The sequence below is a fragment of the Neovison vison genome, chromosome 6 (assembly GCF_020171115.1).
Source record: "Neovison vison isolate M4711 chromosome 6, ASM_NN_V1, whole genome shotgun sequence".
Lineage (NCBI taxonomy): Eukaryota > Metazoa > Chordata > Mammalia > Carnivora > Mustelidae > Neogale > Neogale vison.
The window spans coordinates 59414310-59441097 of record NC_058096.1 but is presented as its reverse complement, the minus strand read 5'-3'; the positions used below and the strand labels follow the sequence as shown (position 1 = coordinate 59441097).

General features: G+C 40.7%; 1 protein-coding gene across 1 annotated transcript in view; it reads left to right on the top strand.

Annotated features, from left to right (window-relative positions):
• Positions 1 to 22398, top strand: part of CCDC80 (coiled-coil domain containing 80) — a 34224-nt gene extending 11826 nt beyond the window's left edge. The window contains exons 4-8 of the mRNA XM_044251388.1: positions 9347 to 9483; positions 11403 to 11551; positions 17783 to 17886; positions 20796 to 20876; positions 21895 to 22398. Coding sequence (XP_044107323.1) covers positions 9347 to 9483; positions 11403 to 11551; positions 17783 to 17886; positions 20796 to 20876; positions 21895 to 22241 — 818 coding nt within the window. The 3' untranslated portion in view covers positions 22242 to 22398. The remainder of the gene's footprint in view (positions 1 to 9346; positions 9484 to 11402; positions 11552 to 17782; positions 17887 to 20795; positions 20877 to 21894) is intronic.
• Positions 22399 to 26788: the final 4390 nt, after the last annotated feature.

The following is a 26788-nucleotide window of genomic DNA, read 5'->3' as shown; positions in this document are numbered from 1 at the left end:
GACCTTTGAAAGCCCTTGACTCTGGTCTAGCAAGCCTGGGGAGGGCAGAGAAAGGCTGTTCAGCTAAATGAAAAGTCACTGAAAATATGGACGGAACTGCACCCAAGTCCTTTTAGAGAGCCAAAGAATTTGGCTGACTGTAGAGTTTTCACAATTTTTCATATTAATGGTGCGTGTGAGGCCCATGAGGCATACAGCTCAGCGCTGGGCAGCTGCCTAACTCCTTGCAGTTCTCATGGGAATGTTGCAAGACTTACTGTGAGTGGTTTGGTTGCAGAGTCAGAAGCCCCAGATCTGATCCACCCAGTTTCTTCTATAATTATTACATCTCTGGGGCTTTATGTCTTAAAAAAACCCCAAAAAACCCTTTTTCCCTTCATGTATTCTCTACTTTTTAATTTTTTTTATTTTAACTACAACAGAAGTCCTTCATATTTCACATTTGCAGATCCTGCATATTTTTCATAAAATACATTTACTCAGAAAGAATATAAAACATATTTTCCCCATTAGTTAACATTTAACTTCAATACATATAACACATTATCTCACAGATTTTTCTGTCATGTGATCTTGATGTAATAGAATACATAGCAGTCAAAATTATGTCATATAATGCCAATTTGGCTTGGATATTGTCTAGCTTCTAATTCATATTTTTAAAAATTGTGGTAAAGAGGCACTTGGATGGCTCAGATGGGTAAGTGTCTGACACTTGGTCCCAGATCAGGTCTTGTTCTCAGGGTCATGAGTTCAGGCCTCATGCTGGGCTCCACACTGGGTGTGGAGCCTGTTAAGAAAAAGAGAGAGAGAGAGAGAGGAAAAGAAGAGGAAAGAAAAGAAAAGAAAAGAAAAAAGATAAGTTTTCATTTAAAACATGTGATCCCCAATTTTTTTTTTTAAAAAGGGAAAGAGACGGAAATGTGGAGAGGCAGAGGGAAAGGGACAGAGAGAACCCTAAGCAGGCTCCATGCCCAGCACAAAACCTGACACTGAGTTTGATCTCACAACTCTGAAATCATAATCTGAGCTAAAATCAAGAGTAGGATGCCTAACCAACTGAGCCACCCATGTGCTCTGAGCCCTATCTTCTTAACTAATTTTTAAGTGTACAACACAGTATTGGTAACTATAGGCACAGTATTGTATAGCAGGTCTCTAGAACTTATTCAAATATGATGTTTCAGTTATACTTTCTCTATTTTTATTACCTCACCTTTCCCTGAGTTAGCTCCAAAGGAAAATTAATACCATCCTTTCCAATGTCCCACCATAGAACACTGTGGATAGGTGATTGGTTTTGTGGACATCAATCCCTATGCTGCGTCTGTGTTTGGGAGGGAGTACAACAACAAAGCCCTTAACCACCACGACAATAATCATAAAAACAGAAGACAGAAAAGAAGTTCTAGAGTCAGACCAGTTCAAATCCACAGTCCTAACTTATCTGTTGTGTGACTTTGGGCAAGTTGGTTCCTAAACCTCAGCCTAGAAAATAATGAAATCTATTTCACGGGCTATGGTGAAGATTTAGGAAGATAACGCCTATAAATATCTGTCATATAATAAATACTATTATATGATCTGGAGATCGGTGAGCTGTCACAGGGACTAGAGCACCTATGATTAAAAAGAACTTGGAACTGCTTTCTGCTAATGACAGAATGTTGACAGGGAACCCTCACAACTGACCTTCCAGGTCACCAGGTGCATTATGATTCCTGGTAACAAAACCAAAGCCCAGAAGATTAAGACTGCAAAGCCACCTAGTTAGTGTTTAACTGAGATTCAGCCATTTACTTCTAGATTTTTCAAATAGTAGCAAGAGCCGGTGAGCTTAATTACAGTCCAGATGTCTAGAGAGGAAATAGGTATTCAGTCCAGCGCAGAAACTGGTGCTGGCTGGTGATGAAAGGCCTCCCCTGCCAGGTGTTCCCAGTGTCAACTGTGTTGCCCACCAACCCTCACACAAAGAATCCTCATTCCTCATTTCAGAGAAGCTTGGAAAAATCATTATATGTTCTACTTCAGCCTCTATGTGGTCCCAACTGTTAAAAGCATCTGGTGCTGCCTTGGCAAATTTTTAGCATTAATCCTGCTGTTTTTTAGACATCTGGATTGAATATGGGCTGTAGAGGCACCGAGGGATTTTTTCCTGCCCTATTGGAAGTCAGGTGTTGTGCGTTGGGTGTTTGCCTCTCACTGAATGTTAGCTTGGACATCATCTGGGGGGCGGGGCGCGGCTTCATTTTTGATCCTCATTTAATTCCTGGAAGGCCTTTCTCTCCTTGTGTTATGTCCCAGTTTACCCTCCTTATGGGAAAGGCTGTAGAACTTTCAGCCAAGACTGGGATAGAGCCATGGGAAAACAGGAATTGGCGTGCACCATGGACTCAGTGAACCAAACTCTAGCCTTGACCAATTTTCAGCTGGAAATCTATCAGATGGCTTTACTTTCTTTAAAAATAAATCAAGCACTCTCTACTCTTCCAGACTTTTACTGGGCCCTAAAAAGAGAGTTCCACATCCAACTACACTATGGGCTATACTCACCAGCTGGTCTATTTTGCTAAATGTATTTGGACTATAGGTGATGGACCTACAAATACCTAGAAATTTACCTTCAGTTTTCAGTCATTAGCCTAATGAAAGTCACTCATGCCTGAGCAAATTACAATGCAGACTAAGCCCCTGTGGTTTTGCCATCCAAAATAACATTATACAGGAGAGTTTAGAAAGATACAACACACAAAAGCATTCTCAGTTGTTATTGGTACTTAAAATATCAATTGGACAGAAAAATCGGTGTACATATGAAGAGGATGGATTATTGACAAAGAGTGCCAGAGAGAAAGAAGTAGCTGGCTAAAGGCACTTTGCTGGGGCGCCTGTGTGGTTTAGTCGGTTAAGCATCTGCCTTCCGCTCAGGCCATGATCCCAGGGTCCTGGGATTGAGCCTGGCATCAGTAGGGAGTCTGCTTCTCCTTCTCCCTCCCCCTCTGCCTCTCAGCTTTGCTGATACTCTCACTCTCTCTCTCTCATGCTCCCTCTCTCTCAAATAAATTTTTAAAAAATTAATAATAAAGGCACTTTACTGCAGAAGGGAAAGAGAAATATGGGGAAAACACAGGAAGTATGTTCCTCACTTAGAAAGATAAAGAGATAAAAAAAATATTTGACACTGATATCCAATCACCAGCTTTTAAGGGTTAGAACAGATAGGATGTTTTTATGGACAAAAAAAGTTCTTTGAAAACTTCCTTTGAAAGAGGAAGAGTTTGAGTGTATGAAAAGGGGGGTGGAAAGTTGATGGGAATGGGGCTGGAATGTAACAACAGGACAGAAAGTGATTCCATAGTCATACAAGTAAGGAAGTCATGGGTGAGTTTCTAAAATACCTTTTATAGGTGAGAACAACAGATTCCATCTCAGCCTAAATATTCCCTTTCTGTCTCTGATTCTGTTGAAGAGAATTGTTTCTTATGGACAAGCCTCACTGACTCCATAACAATGCAGAAATATCACTTTCCCTGGGGAGCACCTGAAAATTTGACCCTTTGCCCCAACTCTTCCTTTCATCATGGTGACAAAGTCTGGAAGTTGCCTTCTCTAGACTCTGCCACCTTGTGCTGGGAGGCCAGGCTGCGTGAGTGATCAGATTTCCAGATCCTGGCTGGGTGTCCCTCTCTGTTTATTCAGTCTCTGATTATCAATCACTGTGTGCATTCGAAGCTGGCAAGCATGCCCCCACCTTGTTCAGTCATCCCATTTCACTGCCTCCTGCCTCTCAAGTGTATCAGTGTCAAGATCAAGCCCTGATGATCAAGGGGCGAAAAGCACTTGATAAGTCAACCATACGAAACAAGTGCTTGAAGAATGTGATGGAGGGTTAAGCTCTTCCAATGGCAGAAGAAATTTTTTATTTTTGTTTATTATTTTGTTTTTGTTGTTGTCTCTAAGAATTGGCTAGCCTTGGGAGGGGCAGTCTCTCCCCAGTCAGAAAGGGTTTTTAAGATGTCAAAAGATCATAATATATAGAAAATAAAAAATATGATTAATGCCATTATGAGACCTCATACATGAAAACCCAGATTTAGAAAATAAATCTATAGGGTGAGTTTTCTCCTATTACACTTAGACTGGCTGTGTTACAGGCTCACAAAATAAAGGAAGTGCAAGGGTTTGATGGTGGGTTCTCTATAGAGACTCAGAATTGCTCACCTTCTTTACTCTACCCTTCACTACGTTTTTTGTTTTTTTTTTTTTTAATGTGACATCCTTCTTAGGGGAGAGATTTCATGATTATCAAATCTGTACCTAGTGTTTACGTGTGCCAGGCTACAGGATTTAGAAGGTGGCCAAAGTCAGTCCCTATTGATGAAATGCTCATATCTAGTGGGAAGGCAGATGCATAATCACTGGTTGCGATGCAAGGTGATAGGCATGATTGCAGAAACGTGTAGAAAAGTGTTGTGAGTACACAGATGAGGTAGAGACAAGTCGACAGGTAATTTGTTCCCATGTGGACAAGGATAGGAATAGCATTCCAGAAAGAGAAGGCATATTTCTAGAAACCAAAAATAGAGGCTGGAGCATATTTGGAAGAGTTAAGAGATCAGCTAGCTAAGATTGGCTGAATCTAGCAGAAGTGCCCTTGCTGCTAAGTCTAGGATTTGGATTTTATCCTGTCCTTGTTCTCTGTCCTTAGACTGCATAATAATCACCCAGAAAACGTGTTAAAATGCAGATTCCTGGGATGCCTGGGTGACACAGTGTCCGACTCTTGTTGTCCACTGGGGTTGTGATCTCAGTTTCGTGAGATCGAGCTCTGAGTCAGGCTCCAGGCTTAGCGTAGAGTCTGCTTGAGATTTCTTTCCCTTTCCCACTGCCCCTTCTGCTCATGCTCTCTCTCAAATAAATTAATAAATAAATCTTTAAAAGAAATGCAGATTCCTGGGCCTCACCACTAGCCACTCAGATCCAACTGGTCTGGATCCAAGGATTGTAATGTTAACTGGTGCCCCAGGTGATTGTGATGAAAGTAGACAGTGGAACATGCTTTGAAAAACTGCTGGAGGAGATAAACTCCTGAAGCAGCAGAGAAGCTGATGCTGTCCAGGGACATTGGTCAAATGCCTAAACTCAGGTAGGACAGGTGGGAGGAGGAGATATACCATGAATACCAACAGAGGAGAAGCCATCATGGATGGAAGCTTCGAACATAATGCCTGGTACACATTTGGTGATTAATAAGTTGTGGCTGGAGCTGAAATTTTCTGTGGGGTCATTACTGTCTGTAGTCAGACATGGAAGAACAAAGACATGAAGAAATCTACCACTACCTGAAATTGGCCACTGACTTTTGGAATTGAGGTCCTTCAAGGATGGAAAGCCAGGCTGATGCCCTCCTTGCAGGACAGGTTCCCACCAGCATGTAACAGAGTTCACGCTCCCTTCTGTCCCTCTTCAGTCACCTTGGGTCAGGGACAATGTTTGGGATAGACAAATCCCACCAAATGGATCTGGGTCTGGGAATCCATTTAGTGGGATCAAGACCATGTGGACTATTTATAGGATGTGTCCTAAAGAATGTTTGCTTCTAAGCCCTGTGAATGAGGACTGGAGAGCTTTGGCAAAACTTGGATAAATAGAACAAGAAGCTGGCAGATTTATGCTGCATTTCCAGCCCGAAGAGAGCCTTGTGCTCACCCAGTTCCATCTCAGCCCTGACTGAGAATGAATGCAGAGCGTAACAGAGACCTGGGGCAGGGAGGCAGCTGGAGCTGGGAGTTGGCCTCGCCTGTACCTTGCTCAGAATTGGGCCAGAGGGGAGCTCTGGCAGAGAGTTGCGCCCATCCTTGCAGCCACGGTTGATCAGTGCTTTCATTGTTTTTGGTGGGGGGGGGGGCGCAGATGCTCTTCCTTGACACAAACATTCATTTGGGATGTTAGCTATTCTGTAGTCTGGAAATGTAAAGTGTTTTATGTTTGATGTTGCATCAAAACGGTTTCAGAAAATATTTCAGTTGAAAAGAAAAACCAGACCATGAAATTGGTTTCTTGCTATATCCCAGTTAGAGCGAAGTTTGGCTTAAATTTTGGTTATAGGTCCAATCTATCCTTGAGTGGGACATATTTTGGCCAACAAAAGAGAATGCTAGAGAAGAGTGAGGTCATATTATCTGAGGCTTAACCTTCACTCTGTTACTAACTAGTGATGTGAACTTGAGCAAGTTGCTCCCCTCATGGACTCTGTGATAGGTTTATCCTCTGGTAAAAAAAAAACTTGAGACTCTGAGATTTACATGCACAGGGTGAATGGGGAGTATTTTCAGGAATGATGCTTATGAGAGGTGAGGGATACAAGAGAACAGAGAGGGAATTTTAATTGTACTGCCGTCAACTCTTTAGAGTGGTCCCCTTCGAGGCAAGGGGGACATCTTTTAGATCTGAATGTGGGCTGCCCCCTAGTGAGAGTGTGAGTTGGGGCAAAGGCAGCTCTTTTCTAAGGAGAGTGATTTCCAGACAGGGAGTCAGCTCTCTCCACAGTGACCTTGCTTCTGAAGGTGGGATCTGGACCGCAAACCACAGGGTCTGCTTTTGTTCCTGTTTCATATGTTCCCAATATTATTTTTTCTCAATAATGTGACTGGATTGTGCCAGATAATACTTGCACCACTTCTCTATTACCACAATAAGGTTTTGTAATGAAGACCCGCATACTTCAGTGGCATGTAATTATTAAATATTGAGTCACACATCTGTATGGTTCTGCTCATCTGGGTGGGGTTTGGTGGGCCTCAGCGAGACTGCTCCATGTACTTGCAGTCCTGCTGATTTTAGTTGGACTTGATCACTTCACGGGCCAACTGGTGTTGGCTGATCTGGAGTGGCCCTGTCTGGGCTGAGGCCAGGGTAAGTTGGTGTACCTTATCCTTCAGAAGGCTAGTGTGGGTGTTGTTCTCATGGCCATGGTAGAGGCAAGAGCAATCCCAAATGTACAGGCCCAGTTCTATTCTCTGGGTCATTCGTGCTGACATCAGTTAGCATTGACCAAAGCAAGTTGTATAGATGACCTGAGAATCAGGAGGCAGGACAGTTTAACTCATTCACCTTAATGAGGAGCTGCAGTTACTGAGCCAAGAGTCTAAATATGGAGAGGGTGGTGAATAGGGGCCGTCTTTGAAATCTGCTACAACCTCCAACTTCCTTCCATCTCATTATCCATTCAGTGGTTTTTGTAGCTTTCTCTGTTAGGTAGATATAATGGTCTAATTTTGATTCTAATTAAGAACTTGAACTCCAACCAAGTTACTTATCGCTGAATCCAGGGCCCAGCATAGACTTAGCTCAGGGCACTGACAACAAATATTTTGTTGAATGAACAAAAGCAAAAATGACTATATGTTGGGAGTTAAAAATGGGGATCCCTAGGTTCTAGATAAAACTTGGTTTGCCAAGTTTTAAAATAATCAGTTTTTAAAAACATTTTTGAAATCAGTGTTTAATGATTTACCTTATTATTAAGTATAAACTATGTTTCTTGTTAAATTTTTTTAAAAGATTTTATTTATTCATTTATTTGACAGAGATGACAGTAAGCAGAGAGACAGGCAGAGAGAGAAAGTGGGGGAAGCAGGCTCCCTACTGAACAGAGAGCCGGATGCGGGGCTCAATCCCAGAACCCTGGGATCATGAGCTGAGCTGAAGGCAGAGGCTTTAACCCACTGAGCCACCCAGGCACCCCTCCTTGTTAAATTTTAACTACTATAGCCATGTGTGGAATAAACAGTGAACGTTTCCACCTCACCTTTTCCATTTCCTAGAGGCAGCCGTCGTTACCAGCCAGTTGTCCTTCTGGACATTCTCTGGTGTCTATTCCTGTGCAGATGTGTTTTCTTTTGTTTTATTTCCTTTTAACCAAGAATAACATCCACTATGCATTTTCTTCAGCTTTTTTTTTTCCCAATGAGACATATTAAACAAAAACCAACATGAATCTGGCAATTCTTTTTCATCACATTGTAGTTAATTAATGGCAGCAAAAATGTGCATTTAAAAATAGTTTATATGCATGAAGCATGTCATTTTTCATTTTGCAGACAGTGCTTGGTCCTCATATAAGCTATCAGCTCCCATGCCTTTGAATCCGCTCCATAAAGAACTGTCCCAATCTTAGGGAGGAAAATTCGTTCTTTCTCTTTGTGTTTTGATCTTCTTTGGGGGAAATCAAGTTCCTTGTTGGTATACTCTCAGTGATCCTCATCAAATAAATCAAAGTAACAGTTAACTTGTAATCATCCCCTTTTTATCCATAAAAGAGTAATGGTCTATGGTACTCAAGCTTTATAAGCTCTGTATCTGCAAAGCTGAGGTTGTTTTTACTATCATATTACTTATTGGGTAGTAATGCGGATAGTAACTAGTAGAGTCTTTTCACTAATAGATCTATTATCACATATTTGCTAACTTTAATTTTTTTCACATTTTTTAAAGGACGGGGATTATTTTGGAGAGGAAAGTTTTTTATAGGGTTGAGGGAAACACTGGGACGTAAAAGGGGAGGAAGTAGCATTTTCATCTCAGAAATGTGAAAATCATTTCCAGAGACATAGGAGTTGCCATGTTCATACTTCTCATCAACCTAGTGACATCTTCAAGAACCATTTCAAATTATAATAATTTAAAAAATTATAATAATTTATTTTTAGGATTTAATGTTAAAAAATATGTAATGGTTAAAAACTACCATACATTTAGTAGCACTTGGCTGGAAATGGTATTCACTTACAACATTTGTATTATGAAAAGCCCTACATTTCTGGAGTTAAAATGAACCTGTGGCCAGGCTTGAACATAGGGTTATTTTTCTCTATAGCAACAACATAGTTTACTGCTTTCCAAAGCGATTCTCTAATAAAAGTGAAGAAAAGACACAGATTTTAGACTCAACTAAGTAAATAAAACTAAAATAAATTTAAAAACTCCTTGGTGAGGTGGAGTGATGACTCATTCCCAGGGTGGAATTGGCAGTCATCTTCCAGGGATGACTCAGCTGCCTTCACTCTCACTTTGTGCTTTCTGATTCACTACGACCAAGGTAGGCAGAGGTGGGGCTTGATCATCTGTAGAAGACTGACTTTCAAAATTAGTTTATTCATTTATTTCTGTATTTACTTATCCACTTGGGAAACTTATGTTCAAAAAGAATGTTAGTTGAATGTGTGCAATTAATGAAAGCTGTTCTAATTAACTCAGGATGGAGACCGGGAGCCATCACCCATTCGCTTCCCACTTATTTCTGTCTTGTCATATCTATATTTATTCATATTTCATTTGCCTTAAGATAATGAAAAACCCATGCGAGTGGTGGATGATGAGGACTTGGTAGACCAGCATCTCATCGGTGAGCTGAGGAAAGAGTACGGAATGACCTATAATGACTTCTTCATGGTGCTAACAGATGTGGACCTGAGAGTCAAGGTATGGGTTTCTGTTTTAGGTGATACAGTTATATGCCTTTGAATACAACTCGGAATTTTTTTGCCAGTGAATCTATTAGACATATGAATAAGCACAAATTATTTTATAAGTGGGAAGGTTTGGGAAAGGTTCAGATATTCCACATTACCTTATAGAATTTGTGCCTAGAAATGCAGTCTATGGAAAGAGCTTGGTTGGATGGCCTCCTGTGGCCCAGTGGTTTGACTCAGACCAAATTCAGTGTCAAGCATTCATCAGATACTGGTTGAATAGCTATGATTTGCCAGGCTCAAGGGATAAAAGGTGAAGAGTATTTGGCTTCTTCCTTCAGGAAAGCCAGATTGAACATGACCTACTCTGGAAGGACCTGGAAGTTTACCTTCTGATTCAACATGGACAAGATAGCAGAGTTTTATACCTACTTTCTTCCTATGCTTAGGAACAGAAGTTCTGAGGCATGAAAAACTGTGCCATGCAGTAACGATAATAATAATTATAAAAATAGTAGCAAAAATATCTAACTTTATTAAGTGTTTTCCACATGACAGGCACTCACCTCAACCCTTTACAATCCCTATCCCAAACTTCTGAGATAAATAGCAAGTATTACTTTTATTTCCCAGAAGAAAAAGAGAGGCCCAGAGTGGTTAAGTAACTTGCCCAAGTTCACCCAGTTAGCATTGCGCTTCCTACCCATATGGGTGAGCTCCAGATCGCATCTCTGAACTATTCTTGTACACCAGTAGCATACCATGCTACGTGAAAATCATCAGGGAAAAGGTCACCAGGGCTACCCAAATAGCTGATCCATCCTGCAGTATTCTTCTGGATCTGGAGAGCGGTCCATTTATTAATCCATTCCTCACTTGTGTTGCCCCACCTCTAAGGCTGGGCTAGATGGATCCAAAGGTCTCTGACAGCTTTCACATTGTAGTTTACTCAATTCCCGCTGGAGGCATATCTCCAAGGTAGGTCCAGACTTCTCTCTAGTTTACATTGCCTCTGCTCAGCCAGCCCTCAAATCCATCTTAGGTTGCTGTTGGAAGTCCAGACAGCTAGGATCCAAGAAACTGAATGGCATTATCTTGAAGTTGGATTCCAACTTTTTTCTAAGAATACATATACAAACATGACCTAATTTTAAGTGATGCTTGCTCAATAAAACAGTCTCTGGGAATCACAAGGAGAGTATATGTAGATTCCTGATGGTCAAAGAACAGTCCTCCTTATAGTGAAAAATTGCCATTATAGTTCATGTCAGGTGCTCTAAAAGGTTATTCCATTCCCAAGTTGGTTACAGTATTTCTTACCTTCTCTCCAGTTGTGCAGTGAATAGGAATCAGTTTAGTCCCAGAGATAGGGAAGCAAACCTAAGATACATGTAATGAGGAAGGCATGGACCCTTTCCAACAAACATATGCAATTAAGGAATTCTCATAAAAGGTAAGGGATGGTTGTTTCATGGATTCTGAACCTCAAAGCATCAGCAGAGGTACTTTTTTTTTTCTCCCAATTTATTTATTTTCAGAAAAACAGTATTCATTATTTTTTCACCACACCCAGTGCTCCATGCAAGCTGTGCCCTCTATAATACCCACCACCTGGTACCCCAACCTCCCACCCCCCCACCACTTCAAACCCCTCAGACTGTTTTTCAGAGTCCATAGTCTCTCATGGTTCACCTCCCCTTCCAATTTACCCAAATTCCCTACTACTCTCTAACGCCCCTTGTCCTCCATGCTATTGGTTATGCTCCAGCAGAGGTACTTTTGAAGAAGAGAGTTTAGTTTATTAATCAATGTACCCTCCAGGCTCTGATTTCTCCAGTGCTCTCCTGAGTTCTCCCAGGCTCTCTATCCTTCAAACATAGGGAAGAAACACCCTTATACACTATATGCTTTCTATTCTTTCTGAAACAGCAATACTATGAAGTGCCTATATCAATGAAGTCCGTGTTCGATTTGATTGATACATTCCAGTCCCGTATCAAAGAAATGGAAAAGCAGAAGAAGGAGGGCATTGCTTGCAAGGAAGACAAGAAGCAGTCATTGGAGAACTTCCTATCCAGGTATCCCACCTTTGGAGACCCTGAGGAGGCAGGTGGGAAGGGTGCTGGGTGAGCTAATAAAAAGATCAAGGAAACATGAAGTAGACCTGTGTGCAGACCCTCCCTGGTGAAATGTCTGTCTGCTTCATAGCCCCTGGCCACAGGGCTTAGTCTTTTCCTGTTGAAAGTGTTCTGGTCATAATGTTGACTGGGGTCAGCTCCAAGCTTGATTGTTGATTTGGTGGCTTTGGATAGGTCTTTTCTTTCTTTCTGCTCCTCTTGGGGAACAGAGTAGAGAATTCTGACCGGGGAGATTTCATTTATTCCACCAGTGAATTTAGAGGGCTTTGTATACAGCGTTTTTATTTTACATGTTTATTTATTAGGATACTCTGGTTCCAAACAGGATTTGGAACACTCTCCTTGATTTTCTGCTTCTTTCTAACTCTTCAGAATATAAAAACCCCCTCTAGGACAAAAAAGAAGAAATCCTCTTGACCCAGCTCCCTGATTCCCTGAGGAGTAGGGTTTATTGAAAACCATTGTATGAAAATTTCAATAAATACATGGAGAAGATTGTCTTAGAAAATTGCTCTACTTTCTTCCTTCTCCATCACTTCCCTCATGTTGGATAAAAATTCTACTTTTGGGGATCTAGAAGGTGAAAACTGCAGAAATTCCTCCCACAACAAATAAAGGCACAGAAATCTCAGTGTAACATCTCCTCTCCTCACCTCCCACACCTAGTTACACTGTGTGGCCAAGACACTCCAGAAATGGAGCAAGAACTTACTTAGAGACTCATTAACTTGGAAACTGTTAACTTCCTGTGTATTCTCCATTCATGAGTTGGAAAATCAAGAATGCTATGACTAGTAAGTGGATAGATCATCTGAATTCCTCTAGATTCAGGAAGCTTGGGTCTCTTAAAAGAGAACCTCATGATGTGTAAAGAGCATAGGACTTCTTGTTCATCCAAGTTTGGGGCCTGCAATTTACTAGCTATGTTGATTTCTCTATGCTTCTCAATTAACCTGCCTTAAAAATTTCACCCATAAAGGAGAATATTAGCAAGTAGATCTGACTACAGACTACATCCCACGATTGCTGAAAATCACTTTTTTTTTTCCTTTGAGAGAGTGCATGTACTGTAGCCGGGGGAGGGGCAGAGGGAAGGGAGAGAGAAAATCTTAAGCAGGTTTCACACTCAGCAGAAAGCCCAATATGGGGCTCCATCTCATGACCCTGAGATTATGACCTGAGCCAAAATCAACAGTCGGACACCTAACTGAGCCATCCAGGTGCCCCAAGTGACCACTTTTTGTATGCTCACCTCTGTGCCAAGCACTTCATCTTCCTTTCCAACTTTAATCTTTATAAACAACCCTAGGATCTGAATACTGTAACTGTTGCTATGGTGCAGATGCCTCAGTTGAGGCTAATGGAGATTAAGTAACTAACTTTCTGTCAACATTGAGCTAGTGCCAGCCCAAGGACTCAGTGGCCCCAGGAGAATCTGACTCCTAAAGTTCACATTCTTATCTGATACTCCTTTTGAAAATATAATGTGAATTATTTTTAGTCTTGGAGCCAGAAGCCCAGAGTTTAAAGCAAAGGGAGACATCCCTAAAACCACAGGATTTCAGAACTGAAAGGAACTTGAGGTTCTTCCTTCATTCAGATTTTCAGGGCTGTGCAAGCATCTGGACTGAAGACGGAAGGGGCGTGCCTTTATAAGAACTTAAGGTTCAACTCAGTCTTCAGGCCAGTCTCTTGGCTAAGAAAGGACTCTAACACTCCACTGGCAGATGGCTCTTTGTCTAGTGTTGGGGGCACTGAAACATTAGCTTCTGGTCCAGGGTCATCCCTCTCGATGGCACTGACTTACAGGATTGATGAGAAAACCTTTCTGTTACCCTTGAGGTGTTTTTCTTCCTTTTCCTTCCTTCCCCTGCACTCCCCTTCCTTCCCCCCCACCCCTCCCACCTTTCTTCCTTCCCTCCCCCTCTCCATTCCCTCCCTCCCTCCCTACATTCCTTCCTTCCTTCCTTCCTTCCTTTCTTCCTTCCTTCCTTCCACCTTTCTTCTGGCAGACAAGATTCTTAGAAGTTCACTTTTGACTTTCACAATTAGAGTCAAATATATCCAAGTAATAAATTTAAGACCACAGTTCTCTCTTAAACTTTTAAGTTAGGCTTTTAAATCGTATTATTCTATTTATAACCTACCAAACTTTAGCTATCATTTTTAAGGGGCTTTGAATAATGTTTGGTCTTGCTTACAAACGCCATAATTAAACAATTTTATTATTTCAAACAGCCATTTTTACATTTAATATGTATTTTTGAATTGTTTTACATAAACAAACAAAACCTTGCTGAATACTTAAATGATCCAGTAATCTTGTAAATACAGTGAATCCAACGTTTTCTCAGATAGTCCAGTAACTGCACGTGACTTAGAACCACACATCTAAGCCAATCACTCAATTACACATCCTAATTATAGTCTTAGGGTTGTCATTTTATTAAACCATATTCTCTTAAATTTCACAATAACATAAATTATGTATATAAAGACCAGGATCCTTCTTAGAAATATAGATTATCACTATGATTCTTTGAAAACCTTCTCTTCTTAGTTCTAAATTTTCCAGGACTAAAAGATGCTTTCCTGCTGAACCAACCCTGTAAACTCAAGTCGCCTGTCCTCAACAGCAGACAGTTACCACCCAGTTCATTATTGTTATTTATAGCCAAGGATTTGGGCCAGCTGGGAGACCTGCAGCTAGAGACATTCTGAGAGATTTTTCCTACCATCTCCAGGCAGGCTGTCTTTTTATAATTACTGTGTCATAGGTTTCAAACCTTGACAGGAAAAGCTTGACATTATCTCAATTTCAATCACACGCAAATCTTGCAGCATTCATTCTGGCTGATCACACATCCGAATCTGGCCTATCTTTGATTTTTAAGACTTATATGCACATTTTTCATCTAAAACCTTTTGTACTGACCAGGACACTATGATATGTAAATGTATTTTCCTTCGAATGTCAGAGTCTTGTACGTATTCGGTACTATGTCAGGAAAAGGCATCTGCTGCAGATACTCAGAATGGATGAAATTCTAATTTGGATGTCCTATAACTGTGCATGATTTGTGGTCGCAACTCATGCAATCACTGTGCTGATAATTATCATTGATCTTAAAAATCAAAGCGGAATTTTATATTATTACCTAGAGGCATGAGTAGATTCCTGAGTTAGATTCCTGGTATCTCCATGTATTAGCTGTGTGACCTTGGGCTGATGACTTAACTTCTCCATGTTTTAGTTCTTCATTTGCAAAATGTGAATAGTAAGTGTACCTATTCCTAAGATTGTTGTGAAAGGTAAATTCAGTACTAGAGGTAATGATGGGGGATGGGGCATCTGGATGGTTCAGTCCATTAGGCGCCTGCTTTAGCTCAGGTCATGATCCCAGGGTCCTGTGATGGAGCCCCGCATCTGATGCCCTGCTTGGCGGGGAGCCTGCTTCTACATCTCCCTCTGCCATTCCCCCCATTTCTGCTCTCTGGCTCTCTCTACCTCTCTGTCAAATAAATAAATAAAATCTTTAAAAAAAATAAACAACAACAAAAAAAAAGGTAAAGATGGACCATAAGTTAGTGCAAAGTGAGTAATCAACGAATGCTGGCTATTGGTAGTGTTAGGACCAGTTATTCAGCTCCTAGTTAGAAAATTTTGTCATGAAGGGAGAAGTCGGAGGAGATTTAGTAAACACCTCAGGATTGAAACCAGGCAGAGAGAACAGAAAAAAAAATTTTTTTTAAATAGAAGTTCTATAAATAAATGAATATCCAATCGGAATTTTCCTTCACATTTGCTGAGTTGTTGGTGAGTCTACACAGCCTGGTTTCAGCTGACCAGACTCTGAAGCTGGTCTGGTCTTCAGTGACACTCATCTGGTTCAGGCTATAATTATGTTCCTCTGAGACAAAAGCCCCAAAGAGTGGGCAAATGCACACTAATTTGGGAGTGCCAGTTAAGAGAAGCAAACACACATACAGCTCATAGAATTTTTATTTACTGATACGTTAAAGTGACAGGAGAACAATTTGTCCAAAATAAGGATCTGGGCCACATTGACATCTCTTGTTACACTCTGTGGAAGTTATTTCCTTCAGTGTTGCAAGCTGGAGCCTCATATCTTAATGTGAAGGTCCGTGGGAGAAAGAATCATTCCTTAGGGGAAATGACCTTTGCCTGGTTGTGTCTGCGACAGGGAGTCTCAGATCCTGTCCCTGTCTAATCAGGACAGCATCCAGTGGTGCACACCGGTAAACAAGCCAAAATATACCTCACCCAAAATAGCTCCTTCGAGGATACCCTACAGCTCTGTGTGAGGCCAGGAAGGCTGGCCTGGTTTGGATGCTGGCTGGGGGCCGGGTGGGGGCGGGGCAGTGCTGGGCTGGCATGTCTCCTAAGGAAGCAGGGAGGGTACAGGAGACCCATGTTTGTGATCCGACAGCAGTCACTGTTCCCTTTCCCAGGAGGTCTTGGACAGTCTCAGACATTCCTCTCCCCTCCTCCATGCTAAATACATTCATCTCCCTATTCTCAGTGGACATTTTAGTTTTTCTTTCCCTTTGAAGAGAAACAAGCAGAGGAAGCAAATGTAATGTCACAGCAAGCAGTTTTTGGCAAGCCTTGCTACAGGCGCCCATTGAGAGGTTGTATTTCATCAGACTATCATTTTCTCTCATTCACCCAAACCACTATTCCCCCAAGAGGCCATTTTCTTTGGGGTTGAAAACTCTCATGTTCACTGTGGGGCTAGAATGGGCACAGGGAGAGAAGTCGTGAATATAATCAACTGGCTTCCAGCTCAGCGAGGGTACTAACATCCCCCGGTTGTCTGCAGAGAAGGCAGAATGCAAAACCCCTCCCCTCCAGTGAAAGGGGAATTGGAGACAACTCCATACTGTTAGCCCTTAGATGCATACCCTCTCCTTCCTATCTCCTGAGGGACCCTGACTGCATCAACCAAGCACCAGGATCTCTGAGGGTGATAGACTAGAGAAACCATTAGTACCAACTGTTTGATTTACTAGTTTGGCAAATTACTTCTCTTCTCTAAGCTTCATTTTGTCATCCACCAAATGAAGACAATAGGCTGTGTCTTCACTGACCTCTAATGATTTCCGTGTAGATGAATGTGAGCTATGAAATGATACACAAAGGATTAAATCACTTACCATATGGCATTTGGTAGATAAATGTCTGAGGTCTCTTCATAGACAACACCCTCCATCTAGAAGGCCACAGATCAAGCCCCTATCTATATCTATGCCCTCGTGTGGACAACTTACACTGACGGGTTTTAATTTAATTCTTGGGTGTTATGAGCTCTTTGAAGTAAATGCTATTTTTGGTTCAGAGATAAGGAAAAACTGAGACTTGGATGAACTCAGTGACATGCTCAGGGAACCCAAAAAGTTAGCAGTGACAAAACATGAACTCAGGTTATAAGACAAAAGTTTTCTACTACCCTACAGTGTCAGAGCAGAAACAGGTTTACTGTATTACATGCTGAAATCCTAGGCTCAAGGTGTAGCCCCCTTCCACTTTGCAGGAGGGCTCTATAATGTTGGTTTTCTAGTTGGCAGGCTACCTTTTAGAACTTGCATTTGCTGATGGATGACCAAAAAAGATACCTAGGCTTTGTTTTTCCAGGAATCCTCCCTGACTCTTTGAACCACTTCCCCATTTTCCTTCTTCCTGTCACTGTCATCTACTTTAAATTTAGTTCTCTTTTTGTACTCTATTTCTGTCCCTACCTCTGATTCTTGACCCCCTCCAAGCCCTAGTGAACTCTATTAGAACTTGCGTTTTCTTCAGTTCTTCTGATTCCCTCTTTCTGTGGTTACTATATAACATACCATTTTGGCCAGTCTTCATGGCATCTGAGGACCTCATGTCTCCCCAAGTGACCCTACTGGGTGTGGTGGCCAGACTCATGCCTGATGCTTCATGCAAATGCCACCACAGCAGGCAGACCATGAAGTTATAACAGAAAAACTGCAAGAAATGTGGAAAGGAAGTTTAATGGCTTTGCGGAACTATGAGATATTTCTAAGGGCCAGTGTTTTTTATTCTGGGCATAGGCAACCCCAACAGACAAAGTGACTGCTTTCTTACATTAGCCTCTCTTGTTTGAAGCAGTAATCACGGCCTCCTGTTTTTTCCAGGTTCCGATGGAGGAGGCGGTTGCTGGTGATCTCTGCCCCTAATGATGAAGACTGGGCCTATTCACAACAGCTCTCGGCCCTCAGTGGCCAGGCATGCAATTTTGGTGAGTGGGAAGCCTCGTCATCACTGTTTTCCCATACCACCCTCTTCCTGGTCAATTCTAAAATGGAACATAGAAGCTTAGATCATCCAAATATTCCTCAGTCCAGACTGGAGATTCCCAGACACTTACTCAGTTGTATTGAGCATAAAGTTGCTTTCAGACTGGAGCCTTCATCAAATGCAGGGTTTTTTGGGGTTTTTGTTTTGTTTTGTTTTTCCTCAATATTCTCCTCTCTGGGGTTCTTCACTGAAGTGTTTGAAAAAACCTGCTGTTTTACTTTCAGTGATCTGTATTATGTACCCTCTGGTTTATTTGGGGGTTTTGTTGTTGTTGTTGTTGTTTTAAATTTGTCTCAACATTATAAAACTCAGGTATCATCATTTACTTAGGTAATACTTAGCTACAAACACTGGGTCATTCTCCGTAGGTTACATGTCTTCTGCAAAACAGGAATGGCTTTGAGAATTGATATATTAATGGAAGCATACTGTACTATATCGCTATTCCCTTAAAAAGGATTTTGATCTATAATTGGAAAGGAAATACAGCAAGGGGGCACCTGGGTGGCTCAGTGGGTTAAGGCCTCTGCCTTTGAGAGACTATGGACTCTGAAAAACAATCTGAGGCGTTTGAAGTGGCAGGAGGGGGTGCGGTGGGAGGTTGGGGAACCAGGTGGTGGGTATTAGAGAGGGCACAGATTGCATGGAGCACTGGGTGTGGTGAAAAAACAAAGAATACTGTTATGCTGAAAATAAATAAATTTAATTAAAAGAAAAAAAAAGCCTCTGACTTCGGCTCAGGTCATGATCTCAGGGTCCTTGGATCAAGCCCCGCATCAGGCTCTCTGCTGAGCAGGGAGCCTGCTTCCTCCTCTCTCTCTTCCTGCTTCTCTGTGATCTCCGTCTGTCAAATAAATAAATGAAATCTTAAAAAAAAAAAAAGAAAATACAGCAAGATCTGTCAAACAGAATCTTATTTTAGGACAAGTAGGTCAAAGAGAAACATAGTTTATTATTTATTTATTTATTTTTGTAGTGAACTACTCAGTGTTTTAAAAACTAACATTTGCTTTCTTTACCAAAATTATTATCCTAGTGACCTAAAGTATCATTTTGAATAAGGATGCATACAAAGGAAAATGCATAGTACATAGAACTTACTACTAAAATCAGTGGTGAAGCAAGGAGCTAAGGGCAGTTTCAAAACTGGAATTTACAATTGAAATCTCATTTAAAATGTACTTCTACAGAGGAAGAATTTTGACAGTCATTGGTGGGAGGGGGGTATCTAGAAGCCACAGACTTTAAAAATTCCATTTCTAACTGGATTACAGATGAATCAGCATTATTTTGATACTTCTGCTAGGAAGAAGAATCATTTATTAGTTATAAAACCGTGCTCAATTTATCTTAAAAAATGGGGGTATAAGTTTTGTAAAGCATTAACAGAGCCTGGGTCTTTACTATGACTCAGTATCTATAAATTTAAATATATTTTAGTTTTAAGATATAAAATAATAACTCAAAAGAGGTAGACAATGAGCTCATAACAGTAAAAACAACTAGAAAATTCATGAGTATTTAATGTATAGTCTTACTATCAAAGTTAATAAATAATGACTTATATCAATACATAAGGTTGGGTTTTTTTGTATTTTAAGTATATTTTAAACTATTTGTAGCCACCAATGTTGCTAGGTAAGGCAGAAGTTTAGAGCAGTTAGTAGCCCTTCACAATAAGAATGTAAATAAAATCATGGCTTACTTCAGCTGTCTAAAGACAGTTTTGGAACAGTTATTAGGTGATGTTTCATTTAATCTCTGCACACAGAACTTAAATCACATTAGTGCAAGCAAACCCTTTTGCAATATACAGGAAATGTAAACAAGTCTTATTTTCCAGGAATAATTAAATTCATGATCTTCCCTTTTGAAAACATGATTCAACGACATGGAGAACAGAATGCTTCACTTCTCTGGGAGAAGAGCAAAGACCACAAACTTTTTTTTTTTTTTTTTTTGGATAGCCGTTTGCTAGGATTTTAGCCCCTCCTTAAAACAGCCTCAAGCCATGGCAACTGTCAGTTTTCTCCTCTGAACAATAAACTCCATCGATATTCGTATTATTAGTCCCAAGTTATGACCCTGAATAGATTGGCATTTTGTCTTGATATGATATGAAATGATATGATATGAAATCTTGATATGATGAACTGGCAGCCCCCTTGTCCTCCAGTGTTTTTTCTCCTGAATCCCTTGGTGTGCACTTCATCCTCAAAAGAATTCCAACAAGCTACCAAGGCATGACCTTCTCTCCTTTCCTGAAACTTTAGCTGCGGGTGGGAAGCACGCTGTGCTTAAGTGCTTCTCCTTTGAGTCCTCTAAGTAAGTGGTAAAAACCTGCCCTTTACACTGACAAATTTTTGTGCAAGAAAGCTGGAAATATTCCTTTAACAATCACACTGGATAGATTCTGCTTTTTTCTCCAAGAGACAGTTGAATTAGCCCAGTAAACATCATCCACCTAAACTGTTATAACCTCTGGCATGACTTTTTTTCAGCACTCGAATCAGCTCAGATCATCCCAGATATTTAAATGTTCCGACAGCTTCATTTTTGTTTGTTATTTAATAGAACCACAGTTCAAGAGCAAATTCTTTTATTTCCATCTACAAACAGAGCAAAACAAAACAAAAAAAACATATCTGACCCTGTTATTAATCCTAAATCTGAAATTAGGTCTTTTTCAAGGTTTTAAAAGTATTTAATGACTCTTTTAATAGAAAAAAATGGAGTATTTTGCCTAATGAAGTTATGTTCTTTTTAATGTAGAGAATCCTAATTATCAGCTATTGGCCTTTGAAGGTAAAAGATGATTTACCAACGCTATGGTTTTCTTTCTTCTTCCAGGTCTACGCCACATAACCATTCTGAAACTTTTAGGGGTTGGAGAGGAAGTTGGGGGAGTTTTAGAACTATTCCCAATTAATGGTAAAGTCTTGTTCTTTTAAAACATTATGAACTACGGTTACATTAAATTAAATTATATTAAACGGTATGCAAGCAGTGAGGGACCGTTAAGGTGAATGCAGTTCACTGAATTCATCCACCTTGTGTGTGCACATGAGTGTATGTGCACATAAATGGGAAATAGGGTGCAATCATTAATATTGTTTTTAATAGAAAATCATAAGTGGCAGTAAAAGTAACCATTTTCTTAGCTAGAATAATGCTGTTTATCTGCATAGGACTGTATGATTTACGAAGCATTTTTATCTATGCCACCTCATTTAATTCTCACAATAATTTTATGAAGCTCATGGATCGTATCTTACTAATCCCCTTTTAATACATGGGCTCAGTACAGAAAGGCTCAGAGAAGCTGAAATTAGATGACTAGTGACTCGAGTTTTCAGAAAGCAAATCAGTTCTTCCTTGCAAGATCAAGATCTTCACCAGAGATAGTGGCATAAACCCCTTGGCACGGAAAGCTTCAATACCCTCCTCCTCCCCCTCCCCCTTTTCACTGACCATAATAGTTTAAATACATGTATCCACATCTTAGGTAATTGGTATTTTCCCCTTTAAGAAATTTTTTTTGTTATAAGATTTTTGTTCTAAAAAAAACATCAAAAGGAAAGCCAAATTTGCAAAGAAGTAACTAAGCTAATTGGAAATAAACTTAGAAATATCAACAATATAATCTTTGTTCGTGATACAGTTGAAAGAAGTTGATCTTGCCAGAATTAAATTAAAGGACTGGTTTTATATTTTGCAACATTCCTATAAAAAAGACATCACATGTCCCAAAGTTTGACACTAATAATATTGTAAAATATCAGAGACATTTAATTTCTAGTGGAAAAAGTACAGCAACCTTCTTTAATTGGACTCTGAACCAAAAGACTCATGGGTCCTCTCTCTATTCTCATAGTGATTTCTTCTCATTTTGATCTTTGCTCGAGGGCTGACTGTTCAATCCACTAACAACTTTCTAACTCTGTTCTAGGGAGTTCTGTTGTGGAGCGAGAAGACATACCAGCCCATTTGGTGAAAGACATCCGGAACTATTTTCAAGTGAGCCCGGAGTACTTCTCCATGCTTCTTGTTGGAAAAGATGGAAATGTCAAATCCTGGTATCCTTCCCCAATGTGGTCCATGGTGATTGTGTATGATTTAATTGATTCCATGCAACTCCGGAGACAGGAAATGGCCATTCAGCAGTCACTGGGAATGCGCTGCCCAGAAGATGAGTACGCAGGCTACGGTTACCATAGCTACCACCAAGGATACCAGGATGGTTACCAGGATGACTACCGTCATCATGAGAGTTACCACCATGGATACCCTTACTGAACAGAAATGCGTAACTTTAGCCCCAGTCACTTCCCCCCGCAGTTGTTAAAGCCACAAGTGGCCAGCTATGTGAAGGAGTTTTGCCACACTGCCTACATTCCCCGCCTTTTTCTTGATGTGTTCTTTCAAAATTAAATAAATAGCAAACTTTTGCCTACTCATGAGTTGTTATTAAAACCTTAAATCATAAAGATGTTTAAAAGAATGTTCCAGTTCTCTAACTGGAGGGGATCTGGTGCTGAATGGATAATTCCCTCTTCTTATATGATAGATACTATTTGGAATATGAAATTCTATATATTAGTATTTACACCTCTCATTTACTTTTTAAAAAGTATTCATTGGTAAGTAAAACTGATAAAGAAAACTAAAGATCACAGTGCAGATAAACTTCAGGAAACATCTGAACACATATAACAGAGGAAACAGCTTCTTAACACTTTTGGAAATGTCAGTTTAGAAATGATTGAGATGGCTCTGCTTTATATTGTGAGTTTCTTTCACAAAGCTTGATACCATCGGAATCCAGTGGTATTGGCCACCAAGTCAGGAAAAGCACCAAACCCAGCTTTGCTATCATGACCTTTTCCTGCCCTGTTTCTCTTATCTTATTGTCTTTTCAGAGATAGATCAGAGAGCCAGGAAAAGGAATCCCTACATCATCACCAGAATCTGGCACTGCAGCTGGAGATGATACTTTCGGAATTTTGGCAGGTGCCATAAAACTGCTGGCACGGAAAAACGTGACCCTTCACACCTAGCACCTCTCTACTTACTCATTAATAGAACTATTACCATACTGGCATCTTATAAAAGAAAACTATAAAGAAGGAGATTATATCCAAGGGTTCTTTTGTCTTCAGAGGTAAATGTTACGGAGTTACAATGGACAGAAGTGTAGCTGGAGAGCAAAATACAATCTTTATCCCTGAAAAAGAGGATATGGCAATTCAAACTAAATATGCTCCCTTCCTCCCTCCCTCTTTCCCTGCTGTCTTTCCTACTTTTCTTTTTTTCAACAAACAAACAAACAAACACCAAGTAATACTACCAACAAATATCTGTGAACTTGCCCTGGGCAGTCAGTCTGATTCCCAGGCCTTTAGCATCCTAATGGTGCCAGCCTCTATCGATAATGGGGCTGCTTATTTTTTTTGCTCCTCTTATTAATCATTAATTCTCCAAATCATCTTGGTATTGGTTATTAACTCTAACAAGCATAGATATTAATAACTGCATTCAAGCCCCATGTGAACATTAGCTCTTAACTTATCTTAACTATTTGCGTAAATTTGTTTTTATATCCTCTGGACTTTGTTATACATAACTTTATTGTAAAAGTGGAATTTGTACCTCAATAAACTTGAGAAATTCCTTATTTTGCCCTTCGTTCTCCATGAAGACCATTCATTCTTACCTGTTTCATAGACAACTGAGGTCCAGAGAGTTCAAGTGATTTTAGAACATAGTTCCCTTATTGGGTAAATTATGCTCCCGTCCTCACCCCATTCCAACATGAGAAGCTTTCTTCATCTCACTTTTTAGAACAGTCTATACCAGCTGCACAAAGTGCGCTGGTGGGAGAACCAGGATGATGTAATTGCTCTTAGATTACCAAGGTAATGAATAGCTTAAAATCACCAATAAAAAAAATGGATTTTATTACCATTGCTTCTGAAATTATGTAGGGACAATTTCTAAGTAAGAGGCCCAAAGAATCTCAAGTTCAGGAAATATAATAATGAGGGAGTTTCATCTTCCAAGGAAACCAGATAATAGAAAATTTATTTACAGAATAATATGAATAAGATTCTAGCTTCCACAACCAAAGAAAGACAACACTTTTTCATAACACAAGATGACTTTTCACTGGCACTGCAATAATAATTAGCAATGTGTCTGAACTCTCTTTCCTCCTGCGAGTAGAGCCAAGAATCCATGAATCATCATTTGCCGTGCTATAGATAAGCCATAGCTCAGCAAAGGGACTGAGACACATGTAGAGGAAAATACTATTGGTAAATGTCCTCAAATCCTGTAATCTGGAAAAATACAAAGTACAAACAGGGGGATTAAAGAATGAAAAATTGAACAGGAGGATTAGAGAATGAGATCACCTGAATCTTGGTCTTCTGGGAGTCCAGATCGGGTCATTTGTAATCTGGGTATTTTTTGCTCATTGTTTGTTTGTTTTTACATTTTTTTTAAATTTTATTTATTTATTTGACAGACAGAGATCACAAGTAGGCAGAGAGGCAGGCAGAGAGAGAGAGGAGGAAGCAGGCTCCCTGCTGAGCAGAGAGCCTGATGTGGGGCTCAATCCCAGGACCCTGGGATTATGACCTGAGCCGAAGGCAGAGGCTTAACCCACTGAGCCACCCAGGTGCCCCTCGTTGTTTGTTTTTTAATGTTCCTTCCAAACAACAGCAACAAAGAAGACATAGTTTTTGAGAATTATTATGGAATTACAGAATGTAGAAAGAAAACACCCAGGAGAGTGAGGGAAATCTGGAAGACTCTGAGGAGGCCAAAGTTGCTGGTTGTTGCAATTCACTTTCATGAATTTCCAGGAATTGTTTTTCACTGGAGAAATCACAGGGCAGAGAGATCCTTCCACAGAGGCAGAGACAGAAGCAGGCAGTCCAGACAGTGGAATCAGTAGAGGCCAGTTGGTCTCATTTTCTGGAGTAGAGTTAACATTGAAGTTCACACTGTCTCAACTTTTAGAGCCTTGGTGATAAAAACAGCTCAAAACCAGGGGCAGTAATGGCTCGATGAGCACTGATGGATGATCTCAGTGTTCAATAATGTATGGAAATTCTAGAAGAGAAGCCTCTTGAAAAGAACCCCTGTCTGTTTTTCTGCCACCACTAAGTCCCTTTTCCTGCAGGATTGCTTTCCTTGCCTCCTTTTTCCACCTTGGGGGCCCTGTACTTAGTGATTTGGGGGGTGCAGATAGTGGGGTGTGCCTGATGAGTACTCTTAACATCATGACAAAGTGAAGCACAGTTAAATGCTACTTCTCTTCAGTTCTCTCAAAGTTGGTGCAAATGTCCCAATGCCAAACTTTCTCTTGGTTTTGGACATGTTCTTAAGAACTCAGGAACCAAGGTTAGGACAGTGAGAGGCAAAGGGTCAGTTGTCGTGGAATTCAAGGGAGTCATAAAATGGCCACCGGACTTGGGAAAATAGCTGGGCCTCACTCTGCCACAGACCGACCTGTATGACCTGAGATGGGTCATTCTACCTGTGGGACTCAGTGCCTCATCTACAAAATGAGAGAGTAGGAATAGATATCTAAGTTATCGTCTAACTCTATGGTATTTATGACTCTTTCTTGGCCTGTAGGGAGCAGGATGCTAAACTCAGAGGTTTCCTCTAGTTGAACTAATGTTAAATTCATAGAGAACCCAGACTTCACTAAAGCGGATAGAGACTCCCGGGCCCCAGCCCTTTCCCCACTTCCCGTCCACTGCTCTCCATTGCTCCTGCTGAGGTGGAAGAAAAAGACCAGATGCCTGTCCTGTTTGATTAAGAAAAGAAAAAGAAACAGTCCCCTGGGATGATTTACCACTCTCCTGAGACGCCTCCGCATAGATTTTTTATTTATTTTTTTATTTTTTTTCTCCGCATTGATTATACTTCCACATGAAGGGGCCATTTGGCCTTGAGAGACCACGAAAACATCCCGTTCCCATCCCCCATCACCGTAACCATAAAAACTCACCCCTAACCCAGTCAGGTGCTCAGCCTTTGGGAAAGGATCCCGCTGAGCCTGCCGGTGATAGATAATAAAGCTGCATTTTCCCTGATTTTCGTGTGCCGCTTGAGATTCCTCGGTCCCTTCAGATTTTCTGCCACATCATAGTTCAGACTCCAGTTCCAGGTTCCTATGGGAATGGAGAAATGTATTGAATAACTTCTTTCCAGCATGGTGCTCTGTAGCTGGACCCAGTGGGCTCATCACCTCTAACTCAGAAACCCTCATTATCTCCATAGAGCCAGACTGGAGCTTCCAAGGACATTCAGGCTGGCAAAGACTGAGCATCTTTAACACTGATGGAGTCTCTCCAACAAGGCAAAACCTTGCTCTCTAACACAATTTCCTAATGTGGCAACCATAGGCATCACCTCTCTGATATCCTGAAGTTTGGACAAACTGGGCCATCCCTGATCAGACTGAAGAGATCTTAAATAATAGCACATTCCTTCTAGAAAGCAAAAGAGTGATTCCCTATTCCTCTAGTCTATGGGTTGATACCCATAGTGACAGGGTGAAGAGAGAGGGTGATTTTAAGTAGCTAAAACTGACCCTACACAAAATTTTCTTTGGCTTTCCATCTCTTCCACAAGAGCCTTTTCCTTTCTTCTGGCCCTTTCCCCTTTTCCAGCCACTTTCTCATGACCTATTCTGGCTCAGGGATGGCTACAATTGATTAGGCATAACTGATAGGCTAAAGGTGCCATGCTTTCCAAGAATATCTACAATGCAAAGGAAAATCCTTGAAGGAGAGAGGCAGGGAACAAACCACTTCTGGAAGATTGCC